Source organism: Pelecanus crispus, chromosome 2, assembly GCF_030463565.1.
Source record: "Pelecanus crispus isolate bPelCri1 chromosome 2, bPelCri1.pri, whole genome shotgun sequence".
NCBI classification, from domain to species: domain Eukaryota; kingdom Metazoa; phylum Chordata; class Aves; order Pelecaniformes; family Pelecanidae; genus Pelecanus; species Pelecanus crispus.
In genome coordinates this window covers 62,343,470-62,369,550 of record NC_134644.1, presented here as the reverse complement: position 1 = coordinate 62,369,550, position 26,081 = coordinate 62,343,470, and the positions used below count along the sequence as shown (strand labels likewise).

Below are 26,081 nucleotides of genomic sequence, written 5' to 3'. Positions count from 1 at the left end.
TCACTGGAAATTACGAACAGATGGCTACTTACAGCTTTAGATTATCTTGCCTACACCCAAAAATGACTCGGCTACACACTCCTTTGTCCATCTGTATTTCACATGTGCACAAAGCAATGGTACTAGCGTCTGCAGAGTTCAACATCCTTCACATAACAGACGTTACTTTGCATCAGTGTTGCTTCAGCTTCCAAGACCAATTTAAATACAGACTGCTTAAGAATCAGAATAATTTTTATCCTTCAGCTTTCAACTCCCACAAAATGTAACTCATTTTTATATAAAATGTATGCAAATACACAGTATGGAATAAAAGAATAAATACAATCTGGCCCTCTAATCACTCTCTTACAAAACATACTGTCTTGGCATTCATATGAAGTTAGTAAGTGGTGTGTATGGCCTCAATCACACCGTTCCTGTAAACACAGAATTTGCTCATACTGATCAATGGACCTGGTAAAACAATACATAAAAAAAAATAATTGATTTTCACAGCTTTTATTCTGTTTTGTAATCTGTACAGTGTTCCGATCACAGAGCTAAGCACTTTTCAGTAATGCTTTAAGCAGCTTAATTAATGTCACTTCTATTATACCACAAGAGTGAACATTTTAAGATTGTGAGTTTTCATATAATTCAAAGTGATATTTGAAGTATGACACACTTCTTCCCCTAAATATTACTTCATCATCTATCACTAGCACTCATATTTTGATAATGATTCTATGAAATTTGGCAGCATCAGTATATCACAAAGCCTAGCTGTGAAACAATGGTGCATTCCTTCGCCACTTCTATGGTTAAATCTGTTTCACTACTATCTGATACACACAATACAGCAAGTCTTTCATGCCAGTTATCAGTTTGCAAATAAGATTTTGAGATATGTAAATACATAACTCCATGACACAAAAACCCTTAGAACAAATACAAGTTGTTTTTCTTAAAGTATACCTGTCATTATAGGTTGTGAAATAATAAGCCTAAAATATTGAAATATATTCTTTTTCCTCCCTTTCTATACAACTGCTATTTAGAAGACAGAAGAAACTCTCAGGAAATTATAAAATAGCTATTGTTTTATTATTCTTGAGTTAAAAACTTAGCCTTCCCTCAGTTTAAAAAAACATTTTTCTTGTCTATTAGTAAAACAAAAAGTCATGCTATTTTGTTTACCTAAAATTATTTCATTCTTGAAAACAGTACCATTTTCATATTATTAGATATTTTATTAATACAAATATCTTTCTATAATCTCTGTAAATTAACTGTTTCAAAAATATATTAATAAGCAAGAAGATTCAGTTGTATTACTTCAGGAGTATTCATTTCAGTACATCTTCAAAGGATATTCCTGGATGTGCCATCTTTATCCCTCGTGCATAAGATGATTAATTTGTAATGACACTAGTATCAATAGCAATAACTGAAAATTTGATTTGCATCGTGCCAATCTCTTACAAATCTAAACTGACTCACAAATACCCTTTAAAGAAGTCTTGCAATAAGTCTCTCAGATTGTAATTTATTAAAGTGGAACCCTAAGTAATTTATCAGAAGATGCATATGCAGCAAATGTTTTCCTTAGGAAAAAAAGTCAGCAAATTGTTCATAAAGGAGATGATAAAATTCTTGAACTTATTTATTATAGGAAATGATTTCTGAATTTCATCAGTGAGTAAACAAGTCATTTCTTTCCAATTTACAAACTGAAATTATATTAGCAATTAAAAGTTCATTCTGTTCTGGTTTTGTCCATAAGTCACATAGTATTGCCCCTGTTATCTGACTGGGTCGTTTATGCAACTAACTAACGTATCACAAACTGGAAATCACATGATTATATTTTTATACTACATATATGTGTATATACAATTTGCAATTCATGATGTCTGGAAAGCATATAAGCCTTCCAAAATGGGGACAAACAACTTTAAATGCCTTTATATATCTAACAAACACAACTTACATTTCAAACAGCATATTTATTCATAAACCTCTTCCTTTTTTCAGGCAGTATTGCTTTTATAACAGCTCAAATTTCAAAACTGACAAAGGAACATAAACCACTTTCAGTAAATATGCAGTCATTGGGGCTTAAAATGAGCTTTTTATAATTATTTCTAGTAATAAAAAACTAGGACTTGAATATTCAAGGAAAATGAATACAAAATATTGCAAACAGAACCAAATGTAAAGTTGTCCACAGCCATTTTTAAGTAGTCATCCCAAATTAGTACTTTTAATCCCACTTTATATGTAGCTGAACTTAACAGCAGATATTAAATGGCCTGCTAAGAGTCACATACAGACCTGCTGGAATGTGTTGAACCCTCTCCAGATCACTAGCTTTATTTCCCCCAGGGCAGACTTTTAGCAGGATAAAAGGGAAATCCACTTTTATCTTGCAATCTTTAACTTAGGCTAGAAAACAAGTCAAATACACACTCATTGTCAACTAAGATAAAAATGACAATTAGTCACCAGGGATAATAAATACAAAATGATTCCACTATATAAAGAATAATTTTTAGGAAATTTTAATTTCAGTGATGAAATATAATAATTTATAAATGATAGACAGTGCTTCACTAGAACGTAACACATTATAGAATAGCAGGGTGCATTAAATGAAGCACAAAAGCTTTGACTGAAGCACAAAACCAAAATACCATTATAAAGTTCATGCAAATTACAGCATTCACCTCAGCTTGTTAAGTGGTGGGCCTGACAATATGAGGCGGAAAAAGGGAATGGAATACACTCATGTATTTTTTAAAAAAAATTTTTATACATTTGTACTAGCGATATTTTCGTTCAATATATATTTTTATTGTAAACCCTACACATATAATAACATAATTTCTAATTAATTTTATTTTTAAATGATCCATGCACTTTGTAGAATGTTTTTTTAATTCCTCTTTTACTTTCATTGCAAGCAAAGTATTTTTGAAACAGCCTTAGGCTTCTGATACAGGCAAGATACTGCTATTTATTTCACTAAGCTAAGAACATCTTACATACAGTTCGCAAGCTTCTGATATGTTGAAAGTTAATGAAACTGCAGATCAATAGGATTAGAAATGTGAGTCATAGTCATTGTGATCCGTAGAGCAGTAAACTCTAAGGCTGTTTCTGAAACTGCTAATAATCATATTCTTCCTGCCCTTGCATTTTCTAAAAGTAGCAAAGCAGAAAACGGAGTTGAGCTGTGTAAATGAGACTAGCTTCAAAGCAGTTTCATGAAAAATGATGGTTAAGGAAAAACGTTCTGTATGTCATACTCCAAACTTTAGAAATATGTTGGACAGAAACAAATTTCCTTAAGATCAGCCTGAATGTTGGTATCACCCTGTTGAAAAGATCAATTTTTTTTTCAGCATAGTAAAATCTGCATTAGCACCGAAAGCCAAGCGGAGCCCTTCCACATTTGTTCTTGATTGGGAAAACAAATGTAAAGGGTAAAATGTAAAGCCTAGGATAGTTGCTGTGGTGGTGCAGCCCCCGCCCCAGGGCCACTCTGAGGTCTCAGGGTAAGCCCTATTGTGCTGTTATCTTGGTCACAAGAGCAGTGAGAGTCAGGCACTCTCTGGCCACACCTGGGCCATCTGCTGCCTGAATGGTACACCAGGACCACCCTGAGATCTCGGGATAAGCCATGCATGCCTTGGGAAGAACTCCCATTGTGCTGTTCTCTGGCTTGCAAGTGCACTAGCCTGGGGCTGGGGTGGCCAGGCACTCCCTGCCCACACACCTGGGCCACCTGCTGCCCGAATTGTATACCAGAATGCCTCAGCACAAATTGTGGCCACAATGCAAAATACTGACCAAAGCCAATCATCTCAGATCCTATACATAGCGATCCAAAAGGGAGACCTTTCGAGCTCTCTGGGACCCCAGCGGGCTGTGTGACCCAGCATCTCCCCCGAGCTGGGAAACCTCTCAGGGTAGAGAGGATTGAAGGATCGTCCATCGACGATTTTGCAAGGACCCAAAGGCCTGATTCCACGAGGTTCACTGACCATCCGTTGAGGAACGCTGGCACATAAAAGTGAGCAGTTTGTGAAACTCACAAAAAGGGAAATTTTAATCACACGTTAGCCTCTGTCTGCGTGTCTGGGTGTGTTTGTGTGTGCAATTTGATTCAGAACTGTTTGTCGGTCTGTCTGTGTGTTGTGTGATTTGATTTAAACCCCATCTGTATGTGCAACCCTGCTGCAAGTTTTGGGTGACGCTTGCCATTCTCGAATCTATAACTAAGTCACTATTTCGATTGTAACAAATTCCATTGAATTGCTCTGTTAAATTGGCTCATGCTTAAGTGCCATTAAGAATTATACAACCTAATTTTGTGATCTATCTCAAAAATATTAATAAATCCTAAATTGCTGCTAAACCAAAGCCATGTAAAAAAAAAAAAAAAATCATATTCCAGACAGTTGCCTAGCTGTAATGATGTACTAAGCATACACTGGAGTCCACAGTAACTGCAAATACATTTCTAACAGCAATATTATAATATATACAACACTTTCAAAATATATTAAAATCATAGGAAATTTCTTCGATGCAATTAATGAAAATGTTACTGCAAAATTGCCATGGAGATCCTTGGTTGCAGTCCTTTTTCTACTCTCCTAATCAAATGAGATTTTTGAAAATCCGTCTTTATCAATTTTAAATTACAAGGTCATTTCAGAAGTCTGAATATTAATTACGCAAAGTACGTATGCAAATCAAGTCAATTTTTTTGGGACACGTGTCAGCTACAGTGCCTGAAAATAACTTTGAAAGGCTTCGACGGAAAGCTAAAAAGACCTCGCATAGGGCATAATCTAGTTCTAATGTAAGTACATGCCTATTACAGGTCCAGGCATGGAACAGAGACAGCAAAAAAAAAGCTTCAAATTTCACATGCCTGTATGACATTCAGGAATTGTTTCTACAAGTAGATTGCACCAGCTATGGAGTTTGCATCTTCGTTTGAGCATCAAAATGTTGAACCACTAGGAGAAAGGTTTTAGGCTTCTTTATAAAATTAAACTAATTCCACTGAACACATTTTTAATATGCGTGCATGCATGCACACTGGTTGTGTCATTTTGTAGATGCATCCCAGTGGTTTTCGACACATTTCAAAAGCAGAAACATAAACCGCTACTTTTATGCAGCAAAATATAGCCATTGACCTAAATGAGAATTCCACTTACCAAATGATAAGTGGATATGACGCAGTGATATTTTTATATTTCTGGGCACTAGCATGAGATATGATTACAATCTTATTGCTAATATTTGTAGGATTCCTGAAAAGATCACTCACTGCATTTATAGCAGCCTGTCCTGTTTGACTTTTGTTGAGATCATAAATACAATAAAATCTGTTTAAAAATGAAATAGGAATATATAACTGACAAAAAGAGCCCTACCATTCTCAAAAAGATTTAAGATTCATTTATTATTCCAGTTGTGTAATTCCTCAGTGACCTTTCTTCAACATGCACCAAGACATGCAGCATTCCATCTCTTTGTGCTATCTCAAGCTTTTTCACCATGTATCTACAGAATAACCGTGAGTCACTAACAGCATGAGCAGTGTTTACTCATGGCCGGGGGGCAGGGATCGCTGCTCGGGAACTGTCTGGGTATCGGTCAGTGGGTGGTGAGCAATTGCATTGTGCATCACTTGCTTTCTATATTATTATTACTATTATTATTATATTTTTATTATTTTACTTTATTTTATTTCAATTATTAAACTGTTCTTATCTCAACCCAGGAGTGTTTCTCACTCTTACTCCTCCGATTCTCTCCCCCATCCCATCCGGGTAGGGGGAGTGAGCGAGCAGCTGCGTGATGCTTAGTTGCTGGCTGGGGCTAAACCACGACAACTCACACCATGATCTTTAAGACATTGAAGTACAAGAAAGTAGTAAACTTTCCCTCCCACTCATGTTTTCTCTTCTCCTTTAGCTAAGTTCTTAATAAAAGGCAATATTGAGAATGCAATCAAGCAAAATGCAACAAGGAAAAGCTCTTATCAAGTTTATGGAGAACACGAATTGCAAAGACAGTAAGTATAAATGAGAGAGTTTCAAAAAAAGCAAGAGGGTCAGACTTTGGGCAACCTGTTCCTATGAACAAAAATCATGGGAACATGGGATCTGAACATCTCTTTTCAAAATTCCATTCAGTTTGGTTATGACGCCAGTGAAACCACAAGAGGCCTCATTAATTAAAAAAAAAAAATATTCTAAAGCTCCACAGAAAGCTTCCAACTTACAGAATCAAATATAAGAATTAGTTTTCAAAAAATTAACAGTAATCGGTTGGAATAAAGAGATGATTAAAAAAATGACAAGCAAGTACAGAAGGTGTTTTGGGAAGTCTGGTCAATAAGAATGATGAAAATGAAATAAGTGCAAGAAGCAGATAAAGCATTTTCAAGCATCATTAAAGCTTTCTTCTTTTTGAGGCCTCATCTACTTGGAAAAAGATTCACAAGGAAATATCCTTAGTGCCACCTAGAGAGTACTTTTGTTGTTATAGATTAAAGCAAGATTCTTCCTACACAAACACATAAACATCACACACACTGCTATTCTACAACACTATTTGGCTTGTTCTTACTGATACATAAAAGTTTGTTTACTGAAGGATTTTCAGTCATTGTGTATTACTAGTCACTGTGTCTAATCTCACCTGGATTTGTTGGACCAGATCAAATTATAAGCATGCAGGTCTCAATCCAGAAGCAGAAAGTCTGTAAAATCACTTCTCGGGATCATTCAAGTTAGGCATACACTTGGTATCACGGGTGATGATCTAAAAGAGGCTAAGAGTATCTTTTATTGCCATGGCAACAGATTGTTTCACTTTTCTCCAGTTTACAGTATAACCTTGACAGTGACCATCATCCCTCAAATGCATCCTATCTTCTCTTCATTCATAAACACAGGATTTTTTAACAGCTCTGTGGTTAGTATTTATGCTAATTGTCCAATCTCAGATAAATTGCTCTTGGGGGGAAAAAAAAAAAAAAAAAGATAAAAAAAGGATTATGGCCGTCCAGTGAATAAGCTGAATGACAGTGTCTTTGACAGGACTCAATAACCGAAAATGATCTAGCAGTTTGCTGGTTAACTATGAATTCCCTCCTAAAGAGATCAGCAATATTACCAAAACCTTGTCCACCCCAAATTAAAGCAGACATACTTTGACACTGACAACATAATTTAATGCCCTTAAACTGGGCAATAAGCCAGTTGCCATCAGCAGCCCACACTGGAGATTTGTGCATCTCCAACTTGTTACTCCCCACTGCGAAGTATTATACAGATTATAAGTTCAGTGCTTTGCTGATAAGAGAAAAACAAGGCTTTAAACATTCTGTTTCAGCTTCACAGTTCAGTTTTGTCAATTTATGTAGATAAAGCAGCTCTAAGCCACTGACTGTGAGATTCAATAAAGTTCTTTCTTTGGAAAGATATAAGCCTTTAACATCTACTTCATGATTTACAAAAGCATCACTAATAAGTGTTCCTGTTAGAGCCCTAGACTGCCACTTTTATATGATGGGATTTGTTGTCTTCAGTGAAAGGTGATACTAACAACCTGGGACTGTAGGCATGCAAGGATTTAATTGTCAGCCTGCCCTAGATATGAAGGGCTACCTCCAGTTTGCTTATACAGTAGAAGCAGGTAATTATAAATTTAATTGGAGCTCCAGTCAGGTTTCGCATGAGCCAGTATTTACAATCAGCACTGAGAACCGGTCTCAGCTCAGACCATATGAGTCAGGCAGGTCTCTTATCTGAATAACTATATTTTTGTTCTACCGCCCACTTTCACAAACACCGTATTTTGGTGAGTTCTGGAACATACCCTGATTTTTTTTCTCCTGTTATGCATTTATGACTCATTACACCAGATTTCCAAAGTTATTCATGTTTACAATTACATAGATAGGTAAGGTTTTCTGAAACATGCGAGTCAGTTACCTGACTACCACCAGAATCAATGGCAGGTAGGCATCTTCTTGCTTAGTGTTGTTTACAATATTAATAGGTGCTCTTTAACCTACTTAAAACATTGAAATGCAATTGAAAATTTGGCTCATGATTAGAGGAAGCGAGAGGAAAAGGGGAGGCTGAGGTAGGTTCTATGATTTTAAAGAGGAAAATCACAGATACTTCAACACCTATGGAAAATCCACTGAGAAGCACCAGTAGGTCACTCCCCAAAACAAGAAAAGCCTCTGAAAACAATATAATCTACTGATGGCACCAAGAATTTGCCTTTTCTTTTCTATTCTTTCCTGTAGGTGTGTTGAATTGTGGCTGTGAACAGTAAGCACATTCATACACCTAGAAGCAGAGACAGGATAACCTTGGAAAAAAGGTTAAGTTGGTAGAAGTGCTGTTCCAGTATCAATTAGCGTTCTCCACTTTTTAGGAGTATGATTATTTTCACACACTGGAAAAGCATATGTGTTTATTTTTCACAACACAATTCAACACACAAACATATTTGTGATTCCTAATGCCATCAATAGACTACATTATTTTCAGTGTTCCAAAACCATACAGCCCTAATTAGTACTGTCTAGTGATTAGTACTGGTTAACACTCCTCCCAACATTCACTGCTTGTTGAAATACCTGCCTTTCCCCTCCTGCAGGCAGTTTCTTCGGCTACTGGTACCAAAGACCTTGTAGCTTGACCTACTAAAGCATCAGCAAGAGGCACATATACGATATAGGTGTAATTGTCACTTTTGAGTGTGTCTCCAATAGCTCTCTTCTGGGACTTCACCAGCCACTTCCTTCTCCAAAAGTTTCTCTTTCAGAAGAAGCATTACTAATTTTTATAAGTCCTTTTCCTTTCCCTTCACAATCAAGAGCCACATATGGAATTTCCTCTATTTTTAATTTAATTTCCTGTAATATTCAAAGACTTGATACAATTTGCTTCTGACTGAGACTCAGACAACAGTATGACTAATATGAAAAAGGAAATAAATCATATACACACAGAATTAGAGACAACAGAGTTCCATTAGGTCAGTTTACTCTTTCCCATGTCCATGCAGATTTACTCTCTACTGTACACAATCTTCCTTATTCCTTGTATTTTCTTGGTTTTAAACGTCAATAAGAGAAAAGAAAATGTATTGAAAAATTTATTTTTCTCTTGTCTGCTGCACACAGAAATTTGCTTTAGTGCTTGCAAGAAAATAAAGCAAAAGAGATTCAGTTCCTTCACTTTTTTTTGAGAAACTTCTAGATATATACTCTGTGGCTAACATCTTCAGCTTAGTAAGAGATTTATGTTGTATAACAAGGAGAGCACATCTCAAAACTTCATTCATTCACTTTTCAGTGGGCAGACATTTCTCATCTCCAATAGGCCTTTGCTCAAAAGCTGAAGTTATTCCAGCAACACTCATGCTCCCATATATCCATTCCTAAACTCACATTATCATACATTTGATCTTTTATTTGCTTGCACAAAGTATCAGCTTTCTGGCTGCACTTATTTTTCTTTGGGAGATCAATCTCAGGCATTTCTGCTTGTACTTTTGTATACAACGTGTTTGTGGATTGGCATATTATAACATCCCTAACAATACTACTGACATTACTGAAAAGTAATCACAGAGTGTCACCATTATTTGGTCTCATTTGTCTAACATTCAAATTATCTGAATGAAATAAACAAAACTTTAAACATGATGAAAAAAGCATAAAACTCAATGAGTTAATGGGCAACGTTGATCAACTCCCTTCAGTTCTGTCAGTTGTATAAAAGGAGCATGAATTCAGCTGTGTTTCATTGTTAATAGTGGAAGAGAGCAGATGAGATAATAAAGAATTTGAATCATGTATAAATAGCAGAGAGAGGCTTACTTAGGTGCCAATAATTGCCTGGTTTTTTTTTTTTTTTTTTAACTTACTACAAAACCACTTCCTTGCTTTGTTCAGGTTTATATATTCTGCAAGTCCATATTCTTCACTCATCTATTGACTTATAAACATTCTGTATTTAACAATCCAAAGCATGAGGGTTGTTAAAAAATACAACTCCTTTCAATTCTTTTATTTCCATTTCTTGTGTTTATCATTATTTTGTAGGACTGACCTGGGAGGATTCCTGAAGATAAATGCTGAAGATACACAAAATCACATTATACTCTGAATTACTTTGCATTTTGCTTTGTGTTCTCCTCATGGATTTGTATTTAAGCTTATAATAGACCTATGATCACAAGAGGAAGGATTTCAAATTACACTGAAAGTACCCCTTCCACAAGAAATGCAAATTTGACCATCCTGTCTCATGGTCATACATGCAAAAGAAACAAGTGGCCACCAAAACTGAAGCCCTGACATATTAAAAATCTGATCAACACGCAGAAATACAAATACAACCAAACATCATTGTTACTTGTTGAGACGTGAGAAGCTGCAGGCTTGAGAGAACGTCAGCAGGGACTTTAGTTGCCTTTATTAGGTAACAGATAACCTGAGTTGCCATCGGTTGGGTCCCATTCATTTGTCACGTAACATCTAATAACTCAACTTCTGTTTTGCTGAACACATTTGAATTCAAGTTACAAAAAATCCCATACCCCTTTCCATCTGATAATACCTGCGATTATGATAGTCTGAGTGCTTTTGAAATCCCAGTAACACTACCTAGGAAGTCCGACCTTGACTATAGCAGCTGTTAATGACCAATTCGCACAATGATAATAATGGATAACTTGATAAAAATGTAGGCACAACACCCAAAGGCTTTGGTTATAGATGACAGGTTGTAAGAAAGGAAGATTCACACACAGGAGAGCCCAGCACATGTGAAACAGAGGAAGGTACTTTTTCTGTTTCGCTTGACTTCCCTCCTCCTTCCACCACCTCTAATTCTATGGGATTTTAGACCAACTCAACTTTCAGAAACAAATTAATTCTACTCCAGGAACAAGACTCCACACAGAGTGCGTTTTGTACAGTCATACAGAAAGGAAGGACTTTCTATATGCCATAGACCGGTGTCTCATAGGAAACTTACTGCATAGTCCATTCATCTTTGCTTGTCAGAAAAAGCGGCACACAGTGGATTGACAGATGCTCGCTGCATACCTTTGTTCTCAATGAAGATTTATCATTCATACTAAAAACTCCCCCATCCTTAAGCCAGTGAAAAAGAGAGGGAAAGCAGACACAATTAAAATGAAATGCTGTAAAATAGAAACAAGTCAAAATTACATCTCTAATCAAATACTTCCTCTAGGCACTAGGCAGCTATTAGGTGGTTTGGTGCAAGCTTAAGATGCCTCAAAAAAAGCCCCTTATCTCCAACAGTGCAAATGAGGTTAATGGACTCATTTTCACTCTGTGATTCACTTTCTCTGTTCTGCTTTTTTGTTTTATGCAGATAATTGGAAACAACAAAGAAACATCATTCTCTAGAGCTTAGAAGGGAAAGGAAGTTCACTTCTTTCCAAAAACCCAAATTCAAGACAAGAAAGAGAAGGAAAATAAAACCAGTGGGGAGAGAAGAACAGTTGTACAGAAGGGTAATAGGCAATTAGCACCCACCCTCCCACATACACCAGCACACATTCACACAGTCTACAGAAACTGATCTTAACACAGCTTCCCCTAACTCTCAGGCTTGAATAAAACATCATTGCTGTCTGTCCTTTGGGAGGATCTTAGTAGTGCTGGAAGACAGCACAGGAGAGGCACAAAGGAAGGGAAGGAAAAAAAAAAAAAGACTGAACACGATTTATTGTCTGACAGAGAAATAAAGAATCCTCTTATGATTTACTCCTGATTTTTCAGAACTAGAAAAGTTAGTTCTATGGGCAGAAGACACAAAAGACTCTGATTTCCACATCTCCCTTATTTAAATATTGCTGTACATATTGTAAAAACCTGGGTTTGGTGGTCAAGGACAAGTATTTCTATTCATTAATGAATAAACTAAGGAATAACCAGAACACATTTAGGAACTAGTTTTGAGGGAAACTGAGAGAGTGCCAATCAGGTCTGGCTCCTCTAAAAGGCCAGCTTCTCAAAATGGAAGCTGGAGGCTCCTACTAGACAGGGAGGTTGACTGTCCAGGCCCAGTATACCACTCAGTGTCCAAACGAGCTATTCTTTTATTAACGCTTTCAGTGTCTGCACAGTGCTCAACTGGCCCTTACTGTACCCATTTGCATGCACAGAGGGAGGGAGCACTCTGACTCACAGGCTTGTTCCTGCCTCTGCCAAAATTTTTAATGCCAGGAGTAAATGCACAACCATCCTATGTCTCTGCATGCCCCCTATTATTTATGTAGTTATACTGGACTGAGCCATAATCAAGTTCTAATCAAAATACTGTGAGTAAAATTAAGGACTTTTTCAGACATTGCTGCGAACCTATCTGTGTAAAAGTCAGCTTAATATTCCTAATTTGTCTGGCATGTTTTATCATTACATTTGGCATAGTAATGTTCTCCTTGCCCACTCAACCTTTAATCCATTCACAATTTTGATAGACTGTCTATTTTATTATATAAAACTAGTATTAGGGGATATTGCCAGTGCAAAGTTATGACAACAATATATGAAAAAGATAATTTTTCTGAAAAATAGACACTGTCTCAAAAATTCACATTCAAATATGTAGTACTTCTCTCACAGTAAAAGCTGTAGTTATTTTCACAGAAAAAGTCTATCTAGTGTCTGTCTAGATCTGAAGCAGTACCCATTTTATTGTAATTACTTTTCTCTTTAAATTCTCCAATATAGTTTTGACAAAATATTGTACTGCAGTGATGAAATGCAACCTTTAAATCTTTTCTTCAGCAAAGACAACACCATTGCCTATAGTATATATTTGCTATATTGACACCAGGAAACCAGAATATAGAGAGACACACTTATTTTGAAATCAGGGAAAGGGAAAGTTTGGAGAACAAAACATATGCATACATGTGGTATCTCTTTCAACGATGAATAGGAAAATTTAAATCAGAAGAGTATACATGTTCAGAGCCTTCTAGAAATGCCGTACAAGCTCTCCAGACATAAATTCAATGGACAGAGTTTTCTCAGTATTTTGTAAGATCAAGAAATACAGCATGGGATGAATTGATATTCATTACATTACTATCTATAAAAACTATATATAAAAACATTACATTACTATCTTTAAAACTGATCATTTAAGATGTCTAGCAAAGAAATCTACTGGGTTCTTTTTCACATTTAAAATCTATCATCACCAAAGAATTGACAATTCTAGCCATCTAGCAGATTGCAAAAAAACATACTGCCCTCTGAATTCAAGAGGCAGTTGTCCCTTTCCTAACCAATTATGCGTATTTGCAGAAAAATAGTATTTGACACTTTCTTGTCTGAACTCACTCCTAATGAAACTAATGAAAACGTCTTCTTTGATGACAATTACCAAGTGGTGCAAATATTCGAAGTTCCCCACTGTTCTCACCTCTACATCCTCTTCTTGCAAATATTATTAACAGCCATAACTTGCCATGCTTATAAAGAAAAATAAGAAGGAACACATACATATATAGAGAGAATAGAACAAAAATACCTTTGCCTCAAAAGGTGCAGATCGTGAATATAAATATTAGGTTTCTAATATGCATCCAAAAGACTAGCTTTAAGTTGCAAATAACCTCTAATTAACAGATATATATAGCAAAATAACCTATATATAGAGAGAGCACAATATTCATGTGGGAGCATACTAAAATAAACTGAGTTCCTCAGATCCAAGTCAGAAATAAAGCTTCCTCATTCACAGCTTGAAACAGTTAAAATGCAAAAGTACAGTGTTGCAAATGCAGACTTCTTATTTTGAAAGAAAATTGGACATGAAGGTTAAGGACACTGCTATTCTTTTGATATACCTTTAGAAGACCTTTCAGATTATAAAACATAATAAGGAAAAACAAAAAACCCATAGCTTATGCAAAGGGACCATGCATTTGGGCGAACAGATGTGGGAATGACACTTCAGGGAATTCATGATTGACTTTCATATCCCTCTAGAACACTATCTACATGCATCCTTTTTTTATGGAAAGATACTGGAATTATAAAGTACAGGTCAACAATTAGAAGTCAAGCAGATTTCAGAATTCAACTGAAATTACAACAAATCAACCTGTATTTTGACTGAGAAAGGGTATAAAAACTACCTGGAGAAACTAGACAATCTGTCCTTCACAACCAAAGAGTCAGAGGTAAAAGACATTTCAGAAGAAATCAACCAATCTCTCTCCAGAAATGTAATAATAGTCTGGGGATTTTACCTACGAAAATTAACCGAATTTAACACTGGATGTATTATGTATGGCATTTCTTTTCATTTTCTCCTATGTGTGCTTATTAACTTCATTTAATGAGAATGTCTCAGACTGTTCTGAGAAACTGAAGGTAGCATGTTTTGATGACAAAATGATTTTCAGGCTTTAGCATGTGGCAACTGGCTATGCTAGAACTCTTATTTGAGGCAATATGCTAAAAAACTATTCAGAATATTAGCTGAATTAAGGATATTGGAAAAGACACCTGTTGGCAGCAACAGAAAGTTTAACTCTCGTGACAGATCAACTTTAATTTGGTAATATTTGTCTTAGACTGTGTTACCATCATTGCCACAATGTTTACTGGAAGCGTGTGTCATCAGTATCTGAAGGGCTAGAATCTATTTTTAATTAACGATATATTAGCTTTGTAACATTATTTAAACACTAATTTCCATATGTGTTCTTAACGATGCCACTGATAGGAGATAACGAATGAGAATAACCTTGAAAAGATTCTTCCCCTTTCTACTTAGGGTACTTCATATGCCACTAACTTTTCTATCACTTGGGTAATGTTATGACTATTGATAGCATTACATTTACATTTTATTTTGCTTAGATATGCACATTGTAAGTTTGGAAAAAAAAATCAGTTTTCAACACTGTTAAATTCTATTTTTAAAATTTGTTCTCTGCCTGAAGCTTTCACGTGCAGCCTCACGTGTGCTACACTTCAAAAGTACAACTTACAACTCTTTTTTGATCTTGCATTTGAGCTCGCTGAGAATTCTGCTTGAGCAAGATTGCAGGTCATTGCTGAACTGAATGTTTTCAAAAAAACATGGCTAGCAGTATCAAAAATAATACTTACACATGAGTTAAAAAAAACCTTAATGACCTTCCCCTATAAGGTAGTAGTGTATCAAAAATATTTTTTGGCATACTAAAAAGGCTTTTTAATAGAGAAATTTAAACATATATTTAAAAAATCCAAGAGTTGTGATGGCCTTTATTGATTTTCATAAATGCTAACATAGAAGGGCAAGAGGAATAAACATTCAAGCTACAATTTGCAAGAACTCCTTTTAGTATATGGACTGCCGATAAAGAGAAATACTGAACCATCTAAGGCTTCAATTTATGAGAGCTTCTTAATTACTCATAATCATGACAACTCTCAAAGAAATCAGCAAAAGGTTAAGACCTGTCCTGAACAATTATATTTTTTTGTCTTCAGGATTCCAAACTTGAAAAGGTAAGTTTATCTCTCTTCTCAGTGCCATTTAATTAAACTACTAGTAGAAGGTTCCCCTTTCAGAAAATCATCTCTAAAAAGTTCAGAGAAGATCTGAGAAATCATTCCAAGTGAGATTGACTCTTGAACAGAACTTCTCATGGTTTCTTTTGCAAGGATGAGGAGGTGTAAAGATTCTTAAAAGGGAAATTAAGTTTAGTGTCTTAGTTTTTCATGAGCAGCACCTAGCCATTTTAGCTATATTATCTACATGAATGAATTATATCCTGAGCTTCATTTCACCTATTATGTAGATTAAAAGACAACAGCGCTTTAAGCAGATATTTGATTTTTTTTTTTACCTCCAAAGAAGTATTTCTCTCCAGTCTTAACTTGTAGAGGGCTGTTTGTTCGAACAGCAGAAGCTTCATCGCCATCAATGGTAAGGACAGCAAAATTTTCCTTAGCTAGGAATCGGACTTCATGCCACTGCCCGTCATTGAGACCAGAGCCTATAAAGAACAAAAAACATTGGAACATTTTACTTAGTCCAGTATTCATTACCTTTAAGTGTTTTGTGTGTCTCTCTGCCAGACTCATTATGTAAGGTTTAATGAAGGCTATTGCAGAAATGAAATAATTTTAGTGTGATAACAAGGCATTGTTATTAAAGTAACTATTACCAAAAAAATAACATTATATCATAAATACAAGTCTTGGAACTACCGAAGTGTCCATGCTGTCAGGTGTAACTATATAAACTACACAAGTTATCACTCACCTCTCCCATCAAAAGGCCATATTCTACATTTTACTAATAAAGAGTATCTCTTAATTGTTTCTATGATCAAGTTCAAAAGGAAGAGATATTGATTAATCCATTTAACTACAGTGAGCAACAAGCCCAAAGGGCATATTATGGTCATGATTGCTGCCTTTATCAAAAGCTAGATATTTCCAAAAAAAGGGAAAAAAAAAAAATAGGAGGGGGGAAGGGCTCCTGTAGAAGGCGAGTTCACAGCTAATCCTGTCATTGGGATGTGGGGCGAGTCACAGAAGATGAAGACATCATCACAGAGGCACTGCAAAACCAGCAAATGTCTGCCAAAAACTGCAATCTTAGAGGAGCACCATCCTCCCAATACTGATGGCAGCGAAGCAGATGGATCTGTTCATTCATTCAGATCTTCTAAAAAACCAGAATTTATATCCTTCTTACATTGTCTCCAGCAGCTGGCAGTTTGCCTGGCACGTTAAGCTGCCATTAAAGAACTGCGAAAGAATACCAGTTTGTTCTGGTCATTACCGAGCAGGCAGGTTATGTTGGGTCAGCAAGTTAAGTAGCAAACACTCTAGAAAAAGCAAATTCCAAATTATAGCACCTCTTGCAACTGAAGTTTTCTTCACCTAGATAAAGGTTCTAAGTCACCTTAGGAAAATGTCTTTTGCCAAAATAAACCACAACACAACACAATAAGCTGTTTCTAAAATTAAGTGGGATGCACAATATCAGCAGAAGTATAATGGAAGATAAACTTTCAAAATATTCCGAAGAATGTTATCTTCTCTGAAAAAGGAATAATATTCATGGCAAACAGATATACCTAAACATTACATTAGTATTTTTTTCTCCCCTGCTTCCTGCTTTCACACGTTTGCTTAAGATACAAGATCAAGTCCTGAAATAACATGGAGTGTTATACCTTGGAATATTCATTAGTGTGAATAAAAGTGGCAAAAGCCTCTTAAAAAATGTATCAGTAAGAAATGTTTCTACCAAAGCTTGTTCAATCTAGTGGAAGAATAGATGAAAGACCTGATACACTAAACATGAGAAAAGTTTTCTTTATTTTTGTAAGCTTTTTTCATTTTCATTACATTTGACAAAGAAGAAACAGAAAAACACCTAATTACAACCCAGATAAAATTAATTTCTACTGATAATAAACTCAGAAAGGAAAAGAAGATACACCTTTTTATAGAGTTCCAAACCAAAATTGTTACAGCATGTTACTACAACTGAAGTTTATCAGAACATATTTAAAAGTCCCAATTTTCCAGCTTGAGGCAACCTAACATTAAAAAAAAAAAAAAAATTATTTTTTTTATCGAGGTATTCAGTATTGCCTTGAACTGAGTAACAACTATTAAGAGACTTCAGGACAAAATTAAAACTTGGGTATTAAAACACAAGGGACGAAAACAGTGGCATGAGCTGTTCATCTGTGAGTCCAGAGAGAGGTACATCCAAAGCACTCTCTGGAAAGGGGGATATTGCAGAAACCAAGAAACAACAGGACATTAGGCAAGAAAGTGTCAGCCTACCTTACACCACCATTTGTACTGTACCAAAAGATACGCTTTTGCACCTTGACAAACTGCAACGAGGGACATGACCTTACACCTCAAGGGGGTTCTTCCAACATGCCCACCTCCCACGAACACCCGAAGCGTCACGGGTTTCCTCTTGCTCCTAGACTGAATTTGCAGCGGCGTCTGATGTATTTAGATGGCAAACGCCTCTCTCAAAGCTTTCACAGCAGTAACTTTCAAGGCCCCTACTGTTCGTGCTTTGACACATTTTTTTGAGATCCTTCACCAAAGAGACAAAACCCTCTAGCCAATTTAAAAAGAATTAGATACAAACATACACAGAAAACTTTACCCGGTGCAGGTGCCCAGGTGCTGGCCGGGTTCTGCCGCCGCTGCGGTCTCCGTGAGGGGAGGCCAGGCCAGGCCAGGCCAGGCCGGGGCCGCCCCGCGCCGGACACAGCCGGTTCCAGCCGGCTCCAGCGGCCCCACCGCCGGGCACGGCCGAGCCCCTCAGCCACGGGCGGGCGCCTCGGGGAAAGGCAGCGAAGAAAGGGCACAAGGCTGCCCGGCGGCGAGGGCTGAGGGGGAAAGTGTGAGACACGGCCCTGCGAGCCCCGAGGGGAGAGCGGGAGGCGGGCAGGAGGGGCTCCAGCCGCGCCCCCGGCAGCAGCGATTCCCCCGGAGAGCCCCCGCCGGAGCAGGGGGGTGGCTGCGGAGGGAGCTGCGGCCTGCGGAGAGCCCGGGCTGGGGCGGGGGAGCAGCGGGAGAGGGCAGGGAGGAGCTGGAATGGACTGAGCGCAGCCCTACATCCCCCCTGTGCTGCTCGGGAGTGGGAGGTAGAGGAGTTAGGGGTGAGGAACCGAAGTTGAACCTGGGAGAGGAGGAAGGGTGTTGTTTTAATGATTGTCTTTGTTTCTCACTACCTAAATCTATTTTAATTGGCAATAAATTAAATTAATTTTCCCCAAGTCGAGTCTATTTTGCTTGCAACTGTAATTGGTACGTGCTCTCCCTGCCTTTATCTTGCTCCACGAGCTTCTCAATCTTATTTTCTCCCCTTGTCCTGCTGAGGAGGGAGAGTGAGAGAGTGGTTGGTGGTCAACCCACCACAACTGATGGAGCTACAGACAGATGATTATGCCATGACATTGGAAGTTCACTGTGTTTCTTATTATAAGCCTTAATTTGCCATCCTCACCTCTTGCAGATGTTCTTTCATGAAAGAATTAACTGATGGTACTAATGAGAAAAGTGGTTTAAATTGAATATCGCAGGACATGCAAAATACTTCAGTTATTTTAATCTGTATTTTTTGACTGCATACTTTAGTCTGCTCTGTACACAATAAATTAGTCTTGCAATACCTATGTTGTTCTTGTATGACGTATTTTAAATAACGCTAGAACAGGGACTGGAACCATGTATGCAGGATAAAGAGATAATCTCATACATGAGACTGTGTAGCTATTTACTGCTGCATGCTTTACTCCCTATCACAGTTCAGCTTCCTCTTTTAGGAAGCATGAGATGTAAAAAAGGGGAGAAAATAACTCAGCTCAGCTCCTCCCTGAACAAATAGCCTAAATACTGAAGGAAAGGAAGAAAAAAAAAAAGCCATTGTTTCCATCACAAGCAATTTGTGAATTGGAGTCCTTCCACGGGTTTTTTTGGGGGGCAGAGGACTATTTGTCCAACTCAACATGGATTTCTGCACATCTTGGAAAGTCCCAAAACATTATTTCTTAAAGCACAGAAACAAATGATGCTATCTGCTGAATTAACAAGTGATGCTATCTGCTGAATTAACAAGTGAAAATGGTGGGCAATATGCTAGTCTAAGAAGTACACAGTTACTTCTAGCTAGTACCTGTGGTATGCTCTCCCGGTGCGCAGTGAAGGGAAAACACCCCAAGCTCACTAGCACCACGCTGAGAAGCTGGACATTGCAATGACTCAAGGCAAGAAGCTGGCGGAGGAAAGGTGGAGCAGCAGAGCAGGTGGATCTGCTGAACGGACCAAATAGAAATCAGAGCATAAGCAGAGCTGCAGGTTTCCAACAGAAACTAATTCCATGCATTCTCTCTGTGTGCGCAGCATTTAGCAAAATACACTAAGGGGACACATTGCTGTCTGTAAGCTGCTTGCTAGAGGCATGATTGGAGAAGCACTGGTATTGTGCCTGTATTAAAAATATTTGCCCCTGCAAGTTGGCATCATTCCTGTCGGTTCGTGAAGGTTCACACCATTTCTGCTTTCTGAACTCCTCACTGTATTGACTACAAAATGATCACGAGTTAACGCTGTCTTCTTCTTAGCTACATGTATTAACCATCCTTATGGAGCTTTACAGTATGACAGTAACATTCCAACTGTTCTGGCTCAACGTTGCCACAAAAATTCAAGTGCAATTTTATGTCTGCTTAGAAAACTTCTTACTGCTACATTTTTCCGTGGAGTTTACCTATGAATGCTAGTAAAGATTGCTCACTAGCACTCAGCAAGTACTCGCTATTGTCTTTACAAAATTGTGCTCCCCAGTGGTGTAACTAAGAGCACCTTTTATCTCTGCCACTGCTTTTATCTGCTTTTTATTTACATGTGTTTTAGAGGCAGTAATGTCAACCCGCCTTTCTTAATGTGATAATGCTCTGTTCCAAGGACTTAAATTGTTACTGGGATACATGGTATATTCTCCCATAGGGGATAAGTTTTTAGAGCTGCATGACCTATTTTTATTGTAATATTTTATTACATGCCTCATGTATAGTGAGGAATTATTTCTGCTTGGACTTAAAAAAAGTCAAGCTTAACTGAGATCTTTCTGTAAACCAAGACTTAATAAAGAGTAGAATGTGTCTCTTTCTATTAAAAGAATTTTCAGCTGGAAAGTTTAGAATGGACAACATCTCAAACGCATGACAATGATTTCTCATTGCAGTTTAATCTGTCTCATCTGAGCTGATACATATCTTTATTTGCATTCTTTTTTTCTTACTGTAACTTTCTGATATATAAATTTGAGAAAAAAAAAGAAACACATACTGCTGCCACCACAAATTCCCTGCGGAGTTCTGGAAAAGCTGGTTTCATATGCAAATTAAATATGTTAATGAATGCATTCTCCCCATCTAAGATTTCTATTTAAATGTCATTATTTTAAAAGCAGGACTCTTGAGGTAGGCACTTTGATTGAACAAGAAGAAACAGATGTTTTGCTTATTACAGACATGGAAGAAGGGCTAGATTAACGAATACCAAAAAAGTACAGGAGTTTAATACATAATGGAGAACTTAGAAGGATAACACCTGGTCGAATTATGCCTTGAAGAAAACTACAGTAGCAAAAATCTCAAATTCTTCTACAGTTAATCTTGTGAGATCAAATCTTCCTGTAAAAGGTACTGACCCATGCAGTGGCTGTTAATGAGTGCTAGATTATACAGTCTGCTGATATACATGCACAAAATTATTCTGAAGTCAACAGCGTAACACCTGCTACATCGGGACAGAACCGCACTGTAATTTTTATATATGACTGTAACCCAAAATTCAGTTACAATATTTAATAAAACAGGGAAAGAATAGTATCATTAGCACTCCATGAAAGACAGAAGCAATGTAAGGCTATGCAGCTGCATACTGGTCTTTAGTTCCTACTGTTGTAGTAAATATTTTATATTGCAATTTCTTGTAAATTCTTAATAGGAGATGAAACCCTCAATACTCAGGATGGGGAGACTCCAGAGCAGAACAGGGAGCAGACATATGAACAAGCCTCAGAGGTGCTGGAAACAAGGAGGCCTTCCTGAGTATTCAGCAATGACTGTGTGGATTCCCTGTAATCCAGGAATCCAGAAACCCACTCAAAGTTTCTCTGCCGCTGGCAAGACCCACCCTGTCTGAGGCTGAAGGCAGAGGGAGAGGTTTGTTGGTACCTGCTTTCACTTTAGCCAGCCAGCACCGTGTTTCATCTGAGGACGGCATTGTACTTGCTATTCCTGCCTAATCCCTCACTAATGCAGTACAACTTTGCACTAATATTTCTGACTATAAGAAAACAAGTCAACAATATTTTGTTTGAAACATTCAGCTGTGTCCAAATATGCAGCAATATATACCACTAATAATCAGGGGGAAAAAAGAAAATCACCTGGATGTAATTACAAGACCCATGCTTTTCCGTGTTTGTATTTCTAAACCGGAAAAACAAAACCACAGCTCTTCCTATGGTAATATTTTAGATAGTTTATGGAATAAGCTATCTAACTATATAATCTGTTTAGGATTTATGATTCAGAAAAGTCCTTTTCATTTTTAGTTTTATTTATTTTTCAGCTATCCAGATGATCAGTAAGCTAAGACAGTGGTAAATGCAGTCCTTGAGAGGATTTTAATGATGGAAAACCCTGTTCTCCAACAAAACCAAAACAGTTATGACAAATTTTGTCCTCATGTTTAAACTTGGGATTCTTTTTTAAGGTGAGTAGTTGGAAACATGCCAAAATTTTGACCATTGGTGATACTTTATTTATACTGAGTTTTCTCTGCAAGTTAATGCCCGAAGAAAAAGATGAACATTTAGCTTTAAATACATCTCTAGCCTTGTATAAATGGGATGTATTTAAAAAAAAAAAAAAAACAAAACCAACCACCAAACAAAAAGTAGGTAATTTTCCTATTTCCATAGTTAATATTGTTGTGTGGTAAACTGAAAATACAGCAAATACATACAACTACAATGCTGCAGACTCTTTATAACATTCAAACCTATTCTTGTAAGACCCTTGACTACTGTCCATTTCAATGAAATGGACCATAAACCTGGCAAATAATGGTCATAATGATTTTTTTGTTCTGTCTTTTACTGAACACTAATAAAACCAGATGAAAGACTGATTGCACTTGAATGACAGAAAAAAGAATATTTTGAAAAGTCTAAGCTTAGACATCTGTAGAATCTCATGCAACTGCTGAAACAATTTGAGCTTTTCAAGCACAGGCTTTTTCCTCTCATCTCACTGCTCTTCTCACATTCTTCATTTTCAGCAAAAAAAATTGTAGTGTTATTGTGCCTTAGATATGGAAATATATACACCTGGAAATTGAATCTTTATATGTGTTTCAGCTTGCAGAAAGGATGCTGTTGTTAATGAACAAATTCACCTTTATTCCAGTCCATGTCAAGTCAGAAAATGTTGCCTCTAATAATGCAATCTGGCGCCCTGGAATTGCGCGGGTCTTTATACATGTGCAAGAGTAATCATCTCAATGAATGGCTCCAGGATTAATCTTTACTAAGAAATAGACTATGGCCGCACATCAATTACTTAGCATAACTGTTCCTAACTTCCTCAAAACTCTTTCCAGATCAGCATCTAGCTTTATCTGTTTTTTAACTGACAACACTATAATTACTATACAGCATTGTGGCCTATATCCAGATAATATATCATAATCTTTTAGACTTGAAAACAGTTACCTACATCGTTAAGAGTACATAGAACACAATCACCTTACTTTCTTTACTTAAAACCACAAACATGCTAAAGCAAAATCTGATCTATTCTTAGGTTTCAAATAATTTCAATAATCATTACCGAAACTGGTAATTTAACTACTTTTTATCCAGCATACACATTTCATATAAGAAACCTCCAGATTTTTTTTAGAAAAGGTTTATATTTCTTTTTTCTTGTAAATTGTAAGAAATAAAACCTCTTAATAATAGCATTATACTCATAAAGCTTTAACTTCATTTTATAGTTTTTACAGTCACCTGCCAGATACCATTTTGCACTGAATTATTATTATTTTTATATGCTCAGCATCTTAATATTTTCAGTGAGCTAACCAGAATTTTCCTTTTGATCTTATGAAACTTAAAGGTACTTGTTTTATGACTATTGTTTTGTCACATTTATCCATATTAGATACATTTCTTTAGCTTTTTTGGGGGAGGCCTTTCTGAATTTGAAGCCCTTCGGTATCACTACAATTATTTATAATATTTGTTGTATATTTATTATTTAGATGGCTAAACTGTGAAAAAAATACAGCAGGTAACCTACTTTGCTTTTTCTTATCTTTGTGCTAAACAAGTTCAGATACCTACCAAAGCGTGATAGAGATAGTGCCTATTCTTTGCACATTCATGCCAGATAAGTAATACATAAAAATAAAATAACTAGATATTCCAGACGGGAGGAAAGGGAATCTGTAACTTTTAATTTCATAACGCTGAAGTATTCAGTGAAAAGGAGCACAGACTAATTCTTATTTCTCTAGATTTTCTCACAAGTGCCCAACTTGAATACTTTCGCTTAAACAGAAGACAAACAAAACAGAACTTGGTGGGGAGGGTTATGTTGGTAAGAAAAAGCAGATACAGAAAGCAGAAAAAAACTCCATGTGACTAAAGGTAAATTGACATTTTCTGACCAAAACCAAAAATCAAATGTAACTTTGTTTTGATATTGAAATCCCTGAGACAAGCTTCCTAGCAATGGCTCTGATCAACAAGGATATTTAAAAACATGCTTTAGTAGCCAATCACTCAAGGGTATAAAGCCATGCATATCTTTAAGTACTCTGCCAAATTGGGGCCTAAATATGTCTCAGACATCCAAACAGGTCTTTCAATGCACATTTTCTAGCAGTCATCAATGCATGATTGAGAGCTTGAAGCATATGATGGGGGAAGAGGTGATCAAGCTTTATCACCTTACTTGTGGTACACTAAAATAGCTTTATGTTGTTCATTTGGCAATACTTTTAAATCAGCACCTGTAACACTTTCATTATGCTCCAGTTTAGAAGATATACAAAGCTCTAGGCACAAGACTTTCTGAAAGGAAATTCACATAGCAGCCCTTTTCATGTCCTAATCCTATTATGCAAAAATCCTTTTTATCATTTTATCTTCATTGTACATATGCCTCACGTAATAAATAGTAGAAACATTGCACTGTTCTTCTAAACACAATATAACACTTTTTACAAGGATTTACCTGAACCTCTGCCTCTGTTGCAGAGGCATGAACTGTAGAAAAAGCAAACCCACCGCTCCCCACCAGAAAAAAATACTAAATGTGGACATAATCTAGCAAATACCAATGACCAATCAATTATTCTTTCTTCATTATCCATTTTTCATTAAATTCAAACTACATTAAATCATTTCTTCTTTAAACTTGGTATACTCCACTGCCAGAATCAAACAGTGCTATATCTGAAGACTGATTTTCTTTGAATGAGTGTCCATGCTGTGGTTGAGACCCTATTAGTGACACCTTGAGGCTGGACTTAGCCTTGCTTCAGACCAGTTCTGCAGCCATAAACAAAAGCAGTGAGCTCCGCGCAGCAGAAGGCAGTTTTGTGCATGAACCAGACACCTGTAGAGGTGGAGGTAGAGGTTCACATGTAAACTACATTTAGGTTTTAGTTTGTTGGAGTGCGTGTGTAACGCAAATCTCCCACATAGTGGACCTTGCTTTGTGTTAGTATCAGTCTCAATGCCTGAAGACTGTATTTCCTTCAGATGAAACTAAGTCCTAACTAACAAGCTCCAGACTCAAGTGTGTAAATGACATTGCATGGACTTTCAGGTCTCAGCATGAACTGTTCTGCTCTGCAGATCCACTCCTATCGTGCTGCACTGCTTGCTATTGCAGACATAGCCAGGTCTAAAATGTTGAAAGCTTTTGCTGAGGACATTGGGATCTTGATTTGAAAAGAAAACAGCCTGTTCTTTTCTGTCGAAAGCCTTAAGGAAAAAAACACTGCCCCGCCATAGCACTCTGTGGGCTATTAGACCTACTGCAAGGGAGAAGTTCAAGTGGCATCTCCCTGCCCCAAGAAGAATATATTTGCCCCAGCATTTGCATGTATTTGCTGACACAGATTCATTTTTCATTTGTGTTAAGTAGGTGTATGTTTTTCAAAACCAGAAAGCCAACAGAAAAAAAAAAAAGTTCTTAGTGAACCAGAGTAAAGTCTTAATACAATGATTGCTTCAAATGATCCACTTTATTAACGAAAAATATTTTTTTAATATACATTATGTTTTCTTTGTTAAGGGCACAGTAGCAGGAATACATAAAATAAAATACAATAAAATATACTCTGTCTCAAAGGGAACCACAATAAAAATATTTGGACGTTAGGCAGTGGTTTTCTAAGAAAACCATAAAAACATAATTAA

The 26,081-nt window shown here is 36.8% G+C and overlaps 1 protein-coding gene across 1 annotated transcript in view; it reads right to left on the bottom strand.

The window, feature by feature from the left end:
• CNTNAP2 (contactin associated protein 2) overlaps positions 1–26,081 on the bottom strand; it is a 1,215,771-nt gene that overhangs the window by 512,690 nt on the left and 677,000 nt on the right. The window contains exon 9 of the mRNA XM_075728323.1: positions 15,931–16,080. Coding sequence (XP_075584438.1) covers positions 15,931–16,080 — 150 coding nt within the window. The remainder of the gene's footprint in view (positions 1–15,930; positions 16,081–26,081) is intronic.